Source organism: Equus przewalskii, chromosome 19 (genome assembly GCF_037783145.1).
Source record: "Equus przewalskii isolate Varuska chromosome 19, EquPr2, whole genome shotgun sequence".
NCBI lineage: Eukaryota > Metazoa > Chordata > Mammalia > Perissodactyla > Equidae > Equus > Equus przewalskii.
The window spans coordinates 53828348-53844982 of record NC_091849.1 but is presented as its reverse complement, the minus strand read 5'-3'; the positions used below and the strand labels follow the sequence as shown (position 1 = coordinate 53844982).

General features: G+C 37.5%; 1 protein-coding gene across 41 annotated transcripts in view; it reads left to right on the top strand.

Moving 5' to 3' along the window:
- Positions 1-16635, top strand: part of DST (dystonin) — a 440625-nt gene that overhangs the window by 404464 nt on the left and 19526 nt on the right. For all 41 annotated transcript variants that reach the window (XR_011530133.1, XR_011530132.1, XR_011530131.1 and 38 more), the window contains 8 exons: positions 2216-2386; positions 3235-3390; positions 3594-3800; positions 6634-6753; positions 9483-9652; positions 10964-11123; positions 13504-13698; positions 14462-14590. Coding sequence is in view for 38 of the 41 variants with exons in the window: in XM_070586335.1 (XP_070442436.1) it covers positions 2216-2386; positions 3235-3390; positions 3594-3800; positions 6634-6753; positions 9483-9652; positions 10964-11123; positions 13504-13698; positions 14462-14590 (1308 nt within the window). In the remaining 3 variants the exon portion in view is untranslated. The remainder of the gene's footprint in view (positions 1-2215; positions 2387-3234; positions 3391-3593; positions 3801-6633; positions 6754-9482; positions 9653-10963; positions 11124-13503; positions 13699-14461; positions 14591-16635) is intronic.

Below are 16635 nucleotides of genomic sequence, written 5' to 3'. Positions count from 1 at the left end.
AGTTACTTGTTCATTTGTCTTCATGGTGATGGGGCTGAATCTTCAGCCTCACCCCTCCAGCAGATAGAGACAGGGGGAGGCTTTTGTGAATTGTCCAGACTGGAGCAGTGTGCCTGCGGGCCGTTCCCGCCCAGGTCCTGTTGCCCTGTCAACTCTTAAGGCTCAGGAGGAGGAAATCATGAAACTGGAGACTTTGGCTTTCTTTCCTAGAAATATGGACTGACAAATTAAACGTAGGCTACCTTTGATTTGTTGACCTTTCCTCTTCATTTCCCATTGTAATTCAGCCCTAAAAGTTCTAAGAGAAAACAGCCTGTTTCAGATTTTGCAAAGTATTCCTCTAGTATTTACGCTTGTGAGTTTGCATCAGAAATTTTTTTTTTTGATATTTAAATGCTGATAATTAGTATCTTAGGAAATAAAAGTAGAGGTATGTAGGGATTTGGGAAAATAAATGGTTCATTGTATATTAAGTTCTGTACTCTTGAGTAGATGTCTATTGTTGTTTAAGATCGTATTAAAACTGCACGTTTCTGGAAATAATTTTGAATCTGGTAGTTTGGAGAGGAAGCAGCTATCTTTTAGGTGTTGTGACGGAGTACAGCAGAGGTAACATCTCCTTCATTTCACAATTGCCATGAGCAGTCAAAATAAATCCTGCTAATGCTGTATAGAGTTTTCTAGACACCTTTAATGTATTCATCATTTAAAAAAATTATTTTGCGTGTGGTTTTGTTGTTGTTGTTGTTACTGTTGTGTTTTTTTTGTGCCACAAGAGAGCCATTTGTTTCACTGAAAAAGTAATTAAATAATAACTTGAGAGTGTTTGTCTTCCTTTTCCATAAAACCTGACTGACTTCCAGATACTTCATTACTTTCCTAGAAGTACCTGCATAGCTATTACAGTGTCCATTAAGTATAAGTTTAATGAATTATTGAACATACATTCTTGGGGTTATTCTCTAATAACAAATATTTTTAAAATATTAGTTTAGAAGAATATAAGTAAAAAGTTGGAGAGCAAAGAGCTTATCTTTAGAATATTTTAATTTTAGAAAAATGCTATGTTATCAGCTTATTTGGTTTAGGTGGGATGTTTAAAATGTCTCCTATATAACCTGATATAATTTACCAGATTATAGAAATTCCATGATTTAAGGAATTCTAGAGTTATTGATATTTGTAATATTGCTTTAGTAACATTCTTTTGATTTGGTGTGTTAGAAATGAAGGAAACTGGAAAACATAGGCTATTGCAGTTTCCTAAGGTTTTGCTTTGGGGTTAAAAGCTTTTAATAGGTATTGTAAGTATATTTAGAAAGGTTTTTTTTTTTAAGGCTTAAGAAATTACAAAGTTTTAAGGTGATGAAATTTTCTGAAATTAGTAGCAGTGCACATCCTTGTGAATATACTAAAAAACGCTGAATTGTACACTTTAATGTGGTGAATTTTATGAATTATATCTCAATTTTAAAAATTATAAAGTTGAAAATGTGAGACGTAGAATATCTAATTTTTCAGTGGGAGCGATGACTTGACCCACATTATAGCTGAATCAAAGGCATAGAGCTGGTCTTAATCTTTTGCATGATTGGAACTGTTTCGTTGATCTTAAATTCTGAATTTGGGTAAGCAATCTGTTTTTGCATTCTCTGTAGAAGATGCACACTGCATTCCTGTTGAGAGCTTTATAAAGGAGAATAATATTTGCGGCCCCACAGGTTTGGCTTTTGTGATTCCAAAGTCTGAATAATCAACTGAAATAGCTTACTGTGCTGGCTCTTCGTACATCTTCTGAGCACAGAATAACACCAAAAAAATACTACAGTCATTGTATCATAGTTTGAGGAGAGACTTAGAGAACCCATTTTACAGAGGAGGAGGTTAAGATTCAGGGAGGTTAAATTACTTGCCCAAGGTTAAGCTGATGGGTTATGTATAGTGAAACTTTCCTTGATAACATTTAAAATATTGTTTCACAAACCTGAGCATGCCAGATGGATTGGTATTATAGCAACATTTCTGGGATTTCTCAGTAGACAGGGTATGGCCATAGGTTTAGGTGTCATTTCAATACAGTGAAAAGTTTGAATGTATCAGGGTTATTAGATCATCAATATATGGTAAGGGACTTGATATTGATGACCTGGAAAAAGAACTCTTAGATTTTATTCTCTTAAAAATTATGTAACTCTGGGGGGATATCTCAATTTAGGAAATCTGTGCTGCCTTTGATGTTAAAGAAGAAACATATAAGAGTCTGATGCAGAAAGGCCAGCAGATGCTTGCAAGATGCCCCAAATCTGCAGAGACAAATATCGACCAAGACATAAATAACTTGAAAGAAAAATGGGAATCGGTGGAAACCAAACTCAACGAAAGGAAAGTATGTGCCTTAATTAATTTAATAGAATGAAGGTTTCAGTTGTTTTATTTCATAGGTTTTTCCTTATCTCTGAGTACAATTATCAGTGGAACATTTAATAATCCATGTTTAAGTTTTCTTTGCATACATTTGGAGGATTCCTGAGGTCAGTTGAAATCAGGATTCTGTCTTAATACAAGAGAACAGAGTTAAAGGAATTTATTCAAATGCAGATAAAGATATATCATAGATTAAGTGTTACTAGGTGTACTTTTAAATTTGTGAACCACTCAAATTCTGGATTGTTAAATAATTCTATTCTGATCACGTCCTTGTTCAGCAAAGGGCTGTATGTAGTGGGGAGGGAGAGAGGGGGAGACCAAGGGCGTGAAATGATTGTATATATAATAAGCACTTATGTAACAAAAGTCCATGAGAAGGGATTAAAAATATTATTGTTTCATGCTAAAGGAAAGTCATAAGCTAGGAATGCTAGATTGTGTGTTCTCACTGACGGAGTGTAATATATATTTCATAGTATTTTGACCCCAAAATTAATCGTATGAATGTCAAGTTTTCTTTTTATAGATTTTGCTTAGTAATTGTATTCTGTGATTAATTGCCCCCAAACCACAATTTTAGTGTATCTTAAAACTTTTTTGGCTGCAATGAAATGCTTCTCACTATATGTAAAGCGGTCTGGTTTGCTAGTATTTTAGCAAAGGCCCATTACATTCATAAACTGTTTAGGTAATATAGATTATGCATAAATAAAGTGTGGATGGGAGGGAAATCTGCCAGAGAGTGGTTAAACTGGGAACAAAAAAACCTTTAAATATTATCAAATACTAAATAATCTGTCTTCGCAGACTAAACTGGAAGAGGCCCTCAACTTGGCAATGGAGTTCCACAATTCTCTCCAAGACTTCATCAACTGGCTGACCCAGGCTGAACAGACCCTAAATGTTGCTTCTCGGCCAAGTCTTATCTTAGACACAGTCTTGTTTCAAATCGATGAACACAAGGTATGTTGTAACTCAGATGGATAGCATTCTTGTTTCAGATCTTTTTAGAAACAGACTATTTTAATGTCAAAAGCATGAATTTGGTAGTTTGCAAACTTTTTTCTGTCCTTTGGAACAGTTTCAGCTTATGACCCCAGAAGCATTTTTAAGATACATCCATTTTTCAATTGTTTCTAATTATACCCTTTTTTTTGTGGGGGAAGGTCTTTGCCAATGAAGTAAATTCTCACCGTGACCAGATAATAGAACTGGACAAAACTGGAACCCACCTGAAATATTTTAGTCAGAAACAGGATGTTGTCCTAATTAAGAATCTGCTGATCAGTGTACAGAGTCGGTGGGAAAAAGTGGTTCAACGGCTTGTAGAACGAGGAAGATCTTTGGATGAGGCGAGAAAGCGGGCCAAGCAGGTAAACCTTCGTAAAAATTCTCTGAATGGGGCAAGAAATGGGTTCTAGCTGTTGAACTGTATGTTATGTTATTAAGGTACTTTCATTGCAGACTATACTAGGTGTAACAATCATGGCATGAAGCCAAGATGTTTGTTTCCTAAAAGGGCCGTGGCCTGAGTTTGAATGGTGACATCACTTTTTGACCTGGCAGCAACTTCAGGCCCTGGGGACTCATTTTGAAAAGGCTGATTATAGCTTGATTTCATAGACGGACTGTTATCATTAAAACCCGAAAAGAGGCTCAAAATTTTTGCTACTGGGTTTGTTTGTTTTTTCTTTGGCCTGTCAACCTCCGCTCTCGTGCTCAGAGTGAGACCTCATACTTTATATATTGCTACCTTTTGTTTGGTTCCTAAGGCAAACCGTCTTCATAAACTGTTGGAGCCGAGAGCCAGGCAGCCCTCTAGACAGGTCTCTGAAAGGGCGCATTCAGTGTCTGAGTTGGTTGGTACCTCTCACCTCTCTGAGTCTGTACAACTTGTTGGCAAGCCTTCACGTCTCCTCCAATAGTTTGACACAGCTCCATTCCAGTTTTAAATTAATTCTTTAAATCTTCTGGGGCTGCTTTTTTTGTTAAATCTAGAGGATCTCACGAGTCTCACAGAAACTTCCTTCCTCCCTTCCTTTGCTATCAATATTCCATTCTAGACTAAACACAGGGAAAAGGTAAAATTATGTCTCTGTACTCCAGGGAAGACAGAGATGCACCTACCTTGCTTGGCATATGTTTTTAATTTTCACTAGAAACTTAATGTAACATTAAGGCTGAATTTTGTAATCACTTTTTTTGCCCCATTCAGTTGTGTTTTTCTGTCTTTGATGTTGGACTCCATTGTTTTGGTGAGCTAGGCTCAGTTAGGTGATGCAAAAGATGTCATGGGACATCTTTTCATGTGTCAGTGTTTAAAGCTGTCAGAATAAGTTTTTTAAAGGCTTTAGAAATGGCAAATCTGCATTATTCTGGGATTGCATACGGTAAATCCCTTTCTGAGTGGGAGGTATGATATTTTCAATGTAGTAAGTGAGTCTCTAGAATAGACACAGTCTCTAATGTTTTTTAAGACAGTCTTCATGCTGAGCTGACGCTTGTCTGTCCACATATGTGGCAGTGTCATCTGTAGTACAGGCGTGTTTGAGTTACGAACGTGTAATTTATAGATGTGTCTTGGATCCCAGTAGCCAGTTGCCCCCCCCATTCCTCCTTTCTCCATTTAATCAATTTTATTTCTCAGTTTGTTTAATTAACTTTATAAGGATTTTCTACTGTTTTCAGTGCAAAGCTATAGCCTTTCTTCTATTTGTATGGCTTAAAAATAGTTTTGAAAGCAGGGCCAGCCTTAGAACCTGTGCATTTATGTCTTAGACTTACCATCCAACTGTTGTTAGCCTATGTTATTTGTAGTAAGACCATCTAGCACTGCGACTAGCTGTTTCTTTAAATTATTTTTTATTATTCTAATATCTTGGCTTTTGGCTCAGATGTTTATCATAGTTCTCTGACTTTGGCAGTTTATGTACCTGTTCTGGGCTCCATGTTTGTATGTTTAAATTGATTAACTTTGTAGGGGAGATGTGTAGGGTGAGCAGATTTGTGATGAGATGATCTCTAGTGGGCCCTTGCAGCTTTGTGATTCCATGCTCTTATTGTGCTTATTGTTAAATATCTTCTTATTTCATTATTAATGTGCTTTGATATAAAACAGATTTTTTTTTCCCCCTTTTCGGTGAGGAAGATTGGCCGTGAGCAAACATGTTGCCAATCTTCCTCTTTTTTTTCCTCGCCAAAGCCTCAGTGTTTAGTTGGATATCCTAGTTGTAAGTCCTTCTAGTTCTTCTACGTAGGATACCACCACAGCATGGCTGGATGAGTGGTGTGTAGGTCCACACCCAGGATCCAAACTGGTGAACCCTGGGCTGCCAAAGCAAAGTGCGCCAACTTAACCAGTTGGCCATGGGGTTTCATTTTGATTACTTAAGTTTTTGCTATGTATCCATTCACTTAAGTTTATTATAAGAAATAATTTATAACCAAGTTCACCATTTGGTATCCAAAAATAGTACCCACTAGTTCTCCATGATAAACAGAAAAGAGACTGTGGCTGATCTCAAATCTACGTAGCACCAGAATGTTTCAAGGTCTTAGATGCCAAAGAGAATTATGTTTTGTTAGAATTCAAGTACTGGGTGCTCTTACATATAAAACCAACAAGTGAGGCGCAGGTGTTATTTTGAGGATTCCGATAGCAGCAATAGATATTAAATTATATTTGTATTAAATAGGACTGTAATGACCTCTTTTTGTTCTTGTTACTTTTTTAAACCAATTTACAGACTTCATCCTTCCTTCTCTCCCTTTTTATTCCTTTTTCTTAACATAGAAATAAAACACCTTAGAATTAAACTCACATCTGTCAAGAGATAGCAGTGGACAAATAAAATTCTGAGAATTTATGTTAATTATTAAGCAAAAGGAAAGGAGGGAAGCTCTCCCTGGTGCTCACAGTTTCTAGGCTCATATCTATTCCTGTTGAAGTGTATGCGTTTGAATGAGTTATAGCAAAGTGACCATGGGGCACAACCACAAAAGCCAAGCGTTGACAAGGCGTTTTCTAATCTGCTGAGGAAACTGTTACTTTATTCTTTTTCAGGGGAAATTTTGAATTAATAATTTTCAACATTTCCATTAATATCAATTTTATTTAAAAAATATACTCAACTTCAAATATAGTGAGTATACCAGAAAATTTTCAGATGTTTCAGATACAAACGAAGATGTCAATTTCTTTTACAGTTCCATGAAGCTTGGAGTAAACTTATGGAGTGGCTAGAAGAGTCAGAAAAGTCTTTGGATTCTGAACTGGAAATCGCCAATGATCCAGACAAAATAAAAACACAACTTGCGCAGCATAAGGTGGGTCTACAATTAAGAAAAGCCCATTGCGTCATTGCATATCTCAGGATCACTTTTCAATTCTTACTTGATTGTGTATTTATTCATCCCTAGAGAAAAAAGGCTGGACCAACATTAAATTTAAAACCAATTGCCCTTCACGTTAGTCAAGTGGCAGTGATGTCTTTCCTCTCCAGTGACCATTCCATCATGATTCCAGGGTTAATTGTTAAAAGAAAACATACAACGTTAAAGCTGGAAGTCGTTTCCAATCTAAAACATAGAAAGGATTTGTAGGGGTTTGAACATTGGCATTTCAATATTTCACAACTGTCTTGTCTTATAATTTCTTTCATAAATCAAATGTCATATAGAAGATAATTCTATAGTAAAAAGTAACAGGTTTTGCCATGTTGATTCTTTTAAACCGTTCAGTGAGGAAAATCGGTTGCCCCTATCTAACTTGGTATTTTATCATGTATGTGTGGGTATAGGAAATTCCATCCTTACCCTCAAAGACACATAGTCAGTGGCTCCTGTGTATTCTAGAAGATGTAGAAACATTGTATTTTATATTCCATTTGTATTCCAACTACATGACAGTCGCAGAGCATTCTCCCCATCCTCCTCAACTCCTGGGAATTTGGGTCTTTGTATCATTCTGTTTGTAAAGTGATCGTCAGCCCTCAGGGTGAGCATGCAGGGAGAAGGGAGTGGTTCCTGCAAACACTTTTACAACTTTAGGCATCTACGTATAAATCATTGATTGAAACATGATAATTTTTAAAAGGCTCAAAATATTTGGGGGGACAGAAGGTTTATCATCATCAGAAAAGTCTAGCCATCGTCTTCATATAGGTTTGTTGCTTCCATCAGTGGTTCTGACTAACCTCAGGGGGTCACGATCCTAGGATTATGGAAGGAAACATCTTGAGCACCTGTTCCATGGCTAGATTGAGGGCTTATGAATGGCTTGTTCTGCTGGCTCCCTCTGCCCGTGAGCTGCCACATCCAATATTGGCAGCACAGTGACAGAGAGCAGCCACTTCCTTCCTTCCTTCCCCTCTGATGGAAAAATGAGAGCCTCCTTCTCAAAATAGAACGCCTCATTTGAACTTGAACAGAGATGTTCCGTCGTGTGGTCTTAGGAAAATATATTGCATATTTAAGTTAGAAAAGCCTAGAAATAAGAATATGCAAAGAACCCTGTTAGATTCTCTATTTTTCCTAGTGTTGCCTATTGCCAAAGTCGCATTTCTCTGAGATAAAGAGACAAGGTTCATTAAGTGAATTTTAAAAGAAGTCTTTTTCTAGTCATCATTTGGGTACTTTTTGTCTTTAAAAAGTTTTCATCTATCCTGTATTCAGCTATAACATTTATTATGTATCTGCTGTGTCAGGAAATCTGTCAATACCATGATTCTAAAGCTAACATTCTGTTTAGAATAACATGAAAAAATAATAATTACAGAAAACAAACTGCAGAAATAGCATGATATTTTAACGGTGTTTATTGCTAAAAATTTTCCAGAGTTAGTTGCCTCTTATTACAAGACAAAATAAATATCTTGGTCATATTAAGATATTTACAGTGTCTAGCTTCTAAAGGTAATGAAAACTTATTAGGTAATTGTGACTGAGGTTATTTTGGAAATTTATATATTTGCATAGCATTTTACTATGTGGAGTGATTCTAACGTGCTAGCAGGATTGAGAATCACTGTATTAGTCTTTCCGTAATATTTTATGAGCTTGTAAGTACCCATTAAGATGACTTTTCTTTCTTCTCATCCTGGAGATTATATATTCGATAGCAGTTGTCTCATTCTTTCTATTACATAGTGATAAACACACAGAAAATATAAGAGGATAATGAGAGGCCTACAAACACAATATTTCTGCTCTAGAAGAGCTTATAATTGAGTTGTGTAGAAGGACTTTAATTCACCCCTCCCACACATACATGAGTATATACACAAACATGAAGATTAACAGTGTAAGAAGCAGCAAAGTATGGATGTCACATTAGCAATAGAGCTATTTGGTACTGGGAAAGTAATCTGTAGATCCTTTGGGACTTTGGTAGGGCATTAGAGAGGCGAGGGGGGAGGGTGCGGGCTTCCCAAGTAGTGTTAATAGAATGAGCAGTGGGTCCAAACAGGAATCTGGAGAGGGGTTTCTTATTTGTCCCTCATCCTGGCTCAGATAAAGTTATATGCAACGTTACTGTGAATGTCCAAAATGTGTGACAATAAATGTTTGACCAAAAAAAAAAAAAAACTAGTAAATTTATACATGATTGAGTCATTCTGTGACCATACTGGACCCATAGTTACTCATAGACTGTTACCTACATTTTCCTCTCCAAACCCTTGGGTTTTTCAGTAATTTATTAGCAATTCCATTTTATCGTAACCAGTATTCTGTTTGTGGTTTATAGCTACAGAAGATTCGAAATGTTTCAAAGCTACAAAGATTGCTTTGAAATTACTTTCTTGATGACAGTAGGTACCCGAGAGACCCCCCTGGCTTCTGAGAAAAATAAATCCTTCACGTTGAAAATGGAAAGATTCTCTTCTCCCCGGGTGCGTTCCTGCGTCAGTGCAGCACTGCGCTCTCAGACTTGGTGATGTGCTGGTGTCTTCCCGCGTTTACACTCCGTTTATTAGGGTTGCCCCTTTTAATGCCTCTTACCTATTTGTGTATTGGTCCCAAGTAGAAATGCACATTATTTTTTGTTAAACACATAGGAGTTTCAGAAATCCCTGGGAGCCAAGCATTCTGTCTACGACACCACCAACAGAACTGGACGTTCTCTGAAGGAGAAAACCTCCCTAGCTGACGACAACCTGAAATTGGATGACATGCTGAGTGAACTCAGAGACAAATGGGACACCATCTGTGGAAAATCAGTGGAAAGGTAAAATGGTCTCTAAGGCAGTTTGGTTACTTTGTGGACCTCTTTCTATAGACTGTAGGGGTGCTTTGCAGGGACATTTTAGGAGCCTTAAACACCACCTTTGCCTGGGGAACTTCTGCTGGTCCTTAGTACCCCACTTACATGCTACTTGACTGAGAAGGCTTTGCTGTTCGTTATTATTTGCTTTTAACTGCTCAGAAGTGATCTCAAGCCTCTGTCGTCTCACAGCTGACCACAGGCAGCTGCCTTCTGACTGGTCTCCCAGTTGTCCTGTTGTCTCCATGATCCAGGGTCCACTGAACTACGAGGGCGGTCTTTTTAAAATGTAACTGGGATCCTGTCATTCCCCTGTGTCATACCCTTTAGGGGCTCACTGTTGGGTGGGAACTAAAATACAGGCTCTTCATGTGGTAGGCAAGGTCCTACTGATCTGACCTGGCGTGCCCTAACACCTTCCATCCACCCCTTTCCAATCCCCCTCTTCCTCGTTACACTTCAACCAGAAAGGTCCAAAACTTACTGCAAAATTTTTAAGTATTTAAGAAAGTACGGTAGTAGTAGAAGAGTTCAGATATCTTGGAAATGTTTTCAAATTTTCCATTTATCTTTATCCTACTACTTTTGTCAGTATCAAGATTAAATAGACTACTATATTCCATTCTGGGGAACTTCACAGTAAGGTTTTTTTAGTATTAGTTTATATTAAAATCTTAAAAATCTTCTCCAGTCTCAAAAGGCTATGTGCTTTTTATAATGTCAGATAAGATTTCATGCATATGAAATTCCGGAAAAGACCAAAAGTCAGGGATGGCAAACAGATCTGTGAATGCCAGGTGTTAGAGATGGGCACAGGCTGTGACTGTAAAGAGATGGCGTGAGGGAGATCTTTGGGATGATGCCACAGTCTGCACCTTGGTGATGATGGTGGGTACTTGCATCTATACATGTATTAAAACTCATTGAACCGTATACCCCAAACAGTCAAGTTTACTGTATGATAATTCAAAACATAAATTTAAAAAAATTCTTTTTAATTAAAAAGGCATATTTTTATGAAGAAACCAAAGGGTCAGTGATTTCCAGAGGTGATGATGAGGGAATTTTCCTGGAACCAATGCCTTTTAAGGAATAAGAGAGAAAATCTGAGAAAAGTTTTGTTATTTTTTAAGGAAAGCAAAGAAACAGCAAGGAATACCAGTATACTGTTTTTCGTCTTGAGTGCTGCTCAGCCTTCATGAGTGAATTTTAGATGTTTGCATTTAAGGTGGCTTTTTGGTTGCTCAGATTGATTTTTCCACCTTTTCTCCCCAGACAAAACAAACTGGAGGAAGCCCTGTTATTTTCTGGACAATTCACAGATGCCCTGCAGGCCCTCATTGATTGGCTGTATAGAGTTGAACCCCAGCTGGCAGAAGACCAGCCTGTCCATGGAGACATTGATTTAGTGATGAATCTGATCGATAATCACAAGGTATTGTTATCTGGGACATTTTCTCTTGTTGATTATTCTGACTATCGAGGGGGTCTATAACCACTTACTTTACCTTTTAAAATCTAGGGATTGTGTGTCATACTACATAACATTCTTCAATATTGAAACACGTGCACATTTGAGCAGAACGAGGAAGCCAACTTGCAAAGCGAGGCAGGAAAATTACTTTAGTAGCAATACTTTTGTTTTTAAATTTCCAGATCTAAAACCTTTAGTACCTGGGAAGTGATTTCATTCTCTGGTGCTTTAAAACATGTTTCAAGAATGTCTTAGTATCTTTTGTTATTCATTTAAATAGTTATGTAGTATAATTTAAAATCATTTGTTCAGGGACCTGAACCTAGGTCCGTGCATAACTGTGTAGATTTGTGACGTGATCTGTGGGGTTCCTGAACAGCTACTTTCTTTCTCTAAAAACTGTTTTAACCTTGCCTCTTGAACTATAGCAGTCTGTGAGACAACAGCATACACTGAGAGAGATTTGAGTATGACTGCAAGAAAGTTGGTTTCCTTGCAATCTATGTTAAACTGTTGTGCAGATCAAAGGTAATATTCAAGATGTCTGGCTGATACTGAGTGTAAGGTCCTAAACTATGATCAGATGCTGTATTACAACTTACAGAACCTTGAAAACAACGTGAGGCACAGTACTGATGTAGAATGGTTGTATGAGAGTTAACTTTATATACAGATATCTTACAGCACTGTACTTGAATTTATGTTGTGTTTCCTCCTATAAATTTTCAGTTCAGAGAATTTATTTCATTTTAAAATGCTGTCTTTATACTTTCCTGATTATACTATTTTGATCTTACCTATCGTTTTTTAAATAGTTGGTCCTTTTGCATATTTATTTCTTCTTTTCTGGTTCTGTTATCTTATTAGGTCCATGGAAGAGAGTTTGTTCATTTGAATATTAACAGAAAATAAAAGACTAAATGAAGAACATTGATCAGGCCTACAAAAATTTTAAAATTTTACAAATTATGTTCCTGTGCCTGTATTGAAACAAATATTTTGTACATGATTAACACAAACTTCTCCGTGCCCTGGCATTCATTCAATGAGTAATGAATAGCGTAATGTTACTTTTTACATAAATGCCATTTTTGTAAGCTCACTGTCTAAATATTTACTCCCCTAGGTACTTGCCAGGTTTTTTATATATTAAAGGTCATCACGAATGAATTAATCATATAGCATTAGTAATACAATTGGAAGGCTCAAGAAGTTTAAGTATACAGAGTACAATGGAAAGTCCACTCAGACCTATTGGACTAGTCCTTTCACAAATAGAATATTTAGACACTGTACCTTCTGTGCATGTGTTTGTGTGTCTGTGTGTACATAAGTGTGTGCATCTGTCCGTCTGCAGGCACATCTCATTTATCTCTATTAGAGTAAAATCAGCAAAGGATTCATCACACTCTGTTTGCCTGTTTTTGATGTGCTCACTTTTACAAATGATCTGATTATCAGAATAGAAACTCATGGGTATAGCCCAAATTGTAGAATGTGCTTGGTAATATTCATTTGTGGTGATTTTTTAGAAAAATAAGTTAATTTTATTCTGTACGTAAGATTGTGGTTATTTGAAAGATCTTGCTGCATATACAGACTCTTGGATCAGAAATGAGGTACCCTGGGCTCATTTCTTGGATTAAGTCTCTGTCCAAAAGAAGCCAGTTTAACTCCTGGCATATGAAAGTTCATCAAAATTAGGCAGGAGGGAAAGGAAAGAACTTTTCCTCCAAGGTGACAGATAAAACTTGACATTATGGGTTAGTACTCAGGATGCTGTGAAAGATGAAAGAAAGTTATAGAAAAAAAGACTCCCTGCCAACTCCCTCTGGCATTCCCTGCCATTATCTCTAAGACCCCCACGAAGTACCCTGGGATGGCTTAGTTATTTGTTAGTCATGTAGTTAGATATGTTTACTAATTAAGAATAATGCACTTGGCACTCACACTAATGATTTGAGAGGAACTGGGACACCGTACTAAAGGATCATAGGAAAAAAAGGACTTTGTTGCATGTTTTTGTAGAATTGAAATAAAGAAAGGTGGCTACCGTTATTTAAATCCAACGTGTCATTTAAAAAATAAGGTTGTTTGCACAGGAGAAAGTTACCAGATTGAACACTTTCATACAAGACTGTGTTTGTTGTTACAGGGCTCTGGGAGGGGCAGTGTGTCATGCTTTAGCTTCTGAAGATTCTGTGAACAATAGGAGGCATTCCACTGTAGGTCTTACGGGTCTGCACATGGTGTTAGGTACACATGGGTATTTCAAACAGTATGTTTTACTGTTTTGGTTTGTAATTAAAAATTAATTTTTATAAAAATGTGGTCTTCTTAGGCCTTCCAAAAGGAGTTGGGGAAGAGGACCAGCAGTGTGCAGGCTCTGAAGCGCTCGGCCCGAGAGCTCATAGAGGGCAGCCGCGACGACTCCTCCTGGGTCAAGGTCCAGATGCAGGAGTTAAGCACTCGCTGGGAGACCGTGTGCGCACTTTCTGTATCAAAGCAAACACGATTAGAAGCCGCCCTGCGTCAGGTAAGAGTCATGTAAATTATAGCTGGGTGCAGTGAGAAAAGTGCCGAAGCCTTGACAACAGTGCTCTCGCGCAGAACTGTGGAGCTCCTTGTTTCTTAACCAAGATGGTGATGGAGAAGGAAATTTTTTTTTTTTATTAAGGATTGGCACCTGAGCTAACGTCTGTTGCCAATCTTCCTTTTTTTTTCTTCTCCCCAAAGCCCCCAAGTACATAGTTGTATATCCCAGTTGTAGATCCTTCTAGTTCTTCTATGTGAGACCCCTCCAAAGCGTGGCTTGAAAAGCGGTATGTAGGTCCGTGCCCAGGATCCAAACCACTGAAACCTTGGGCTGCCGAAGCGGAGTGCACGAACTTAACCACTGGGCCACCGGGCCGGCCCCAGAGAAGGAAATTTTTATAACATCATTGCCTTGGTTCTCCCACCCACGTCCCTCCCCCAAGAATTTAAATTACTCACAGAGGGAGATTTTTTTTCCTACTCATCACATAAAAATGCTGCTTGAGTACTTTTTCAGCTTGAATGTATAATGGGCTGCCATTTATCTAAAATCAGATTGTTAAATGGTCAATGATTCCTCATATGGGCCTTTTTCATATATTAGATGTTTTCTTACATTTGTACAACGCAGCACCATATATCTTTATCTTTTTAATGAGAATAATGCATATAATTAAATTTAAGACTTTTCGTTAAGAGGAAGAATCTGCTATACTAACAAGCGTATTTGGGATCTTGTTTGGGGTGTGTGTGTGAACTCTTAGGCAGAGGAATTTCACTCAGTGGTACATGCCCTCTTGGAGTGGCTGGCGGAGGCGGAGCAAACCCTTCGTTTCCATGGCGTTCTCCCAGATGATGAGGATGCTCTTCGGACTCTCATTGAGCAGCATAAAGTGAGTTATATAAATGTTAAGTAAAACTAAGTGAGAAAAGCAAACAAAGTGGAGAAAATAGTCTTATGATTGCAGACATCAACTACATGAATATTTTTCCTTCCTGAGAAGTAATTAAAGATCTGGTACATGTGAGAGTTTGCCTGTATCCTCCTTGCTTACCTGCGTGTGTTCCCACGCACCTACACACAAGTATGTGGAGCTATGTTTTTATGTTTTCTTTATAAAGAAGGTGGTTAGTCTAAAATTAGTCCCTCTGTTTCCTATCTCTCGGGAGCACATTGACTTTTCTATGGGGTATTTTGCTTCTGACCAAAATTGGTCAAGTTTGCACTTTTATGTGCATTTCAAAGGTGAAGCTTCTTTAACGAGCAGTTTGGCATTTATAAAATTTTACATTAGAATTATAGATTAATAATTTTGACCTTTGTAACCAAGACAAGCAAGGAATTTAATAACTGGTCTTCAAATTTTATTTTTAAGCCTCTGCTAATTCTGTTTTTAATCAAGAGCCACCTTAAATTCTTTTGAGAAGTAACCAATTGTATAAATTATAAGTTAAAAAATGAATTTAAAAAGTAGACACTATTGAATAATTAGCCAAGTAAAATTCTAGCCATTGAGTTTTCAGGTCAAGGTTTTTCCTGTGGCAATGCATAGAACTGAGAAAATCCTTTAAGAAAGTGGTCCAGATAGCTTGTAACAGATGTCTTTTTATCCTTTGACCCTAAAAGTCAGGCATGTGCAGCGCTAAGACTCAGTGTAGTGTTGATGTCAGGATTTACTATTAACTTTAGCAGATCTGTTTAACACCACTGAGTAACCTCGTCTTTCAAGGTCAAGTTGGAAATACATCGTTAATTCCAGTGTAGCTTGGATTACATCATCTCTGGAGACTTCTTATTTTAATTACTATGTTCTCTCAATGATGGGTTGCCTAACCTGTAGCAGTGAAATAGTGCCTTGCCATTAATAAAAGTGAAGCAAGTGTAACATTATCTGCAGGAATGAAATGCTCCATTAGACCGTTTAAAGTTGAAGCTAGAATGTGAGAGTAGGAAAATCACATCACTTATTGTAAATTTTTGATTCGGTTCAATATTTTGAAAATCTAGTTTATATTATGTTACTGTAGGCTGACCATCAGCCAGCATTGAGTTCCACTAACTTATTTAGGTTTGTGTCACAGAGTAACCCTGTGAAGCCCAGGGTCATATCTAATATTCTATAGACAAAAGGCCACTGGTGGTATCACCGCCCTCACAGCAGGACCAGGAAACCCCCAGAAACATCAGGAAGCAGGTATCCAAGTAGAGGTAGTAGTTTGTATAACAAATCATCATTAAATATTTTTAAATAGCATAAAACTATGTGTAATTTTGTAAAGGAATTCTTAGTAATAATATTTTTCAGTAACATTATTCATTCTAATTTCTTTTGCTTCCCTTCACACATTCACCAATGGAAGAAAAACAGAATATTTAATTTAATATCTTAGCGCCTAGACTAGAGACTTCTCTGTATAATCCAATTTCTAAAGATGGCAAACTTTCCCACGTGTGCACAAACCACCACAGTGGCACTGCGACAAGACTGGAGGAGCAGAGAAGGCAGCGACAGTCAGGCCACAACCTTCTGGGCAGGACCTGGCTCATCCAGGGGTAGGAGGCATTAGAAGTATGTGATCAGGCCGCCTGTCCTCCGGAAGGCACGGCTGTTCTTACCTCTGGTTTTCTCTTCCTAGCAAAGTTTTTTTCCTTTCATTTAAGGGTGTCTTTAATGGAGGAAATTAACATTTTTAAGGGTAGGTCATGATATTTAAAAAGTAGATCATGTTAGCAGAGTGTATTGTTAATTGAAGCTTGACTCCACAACAGTAAAAATGTGCAAATAAAAGGTTAAAAAGCGTTTATTCAATCACAAAGACACAAAATTGAGTAAGACATGGTCTTTTGGTCTTGTGGACCTTAACGTCTAGTAGATATGTATGTAGACAAATTATTTAAACATAGCAAAATGCCAGAGTAGGGGGTGTATAACAGAGC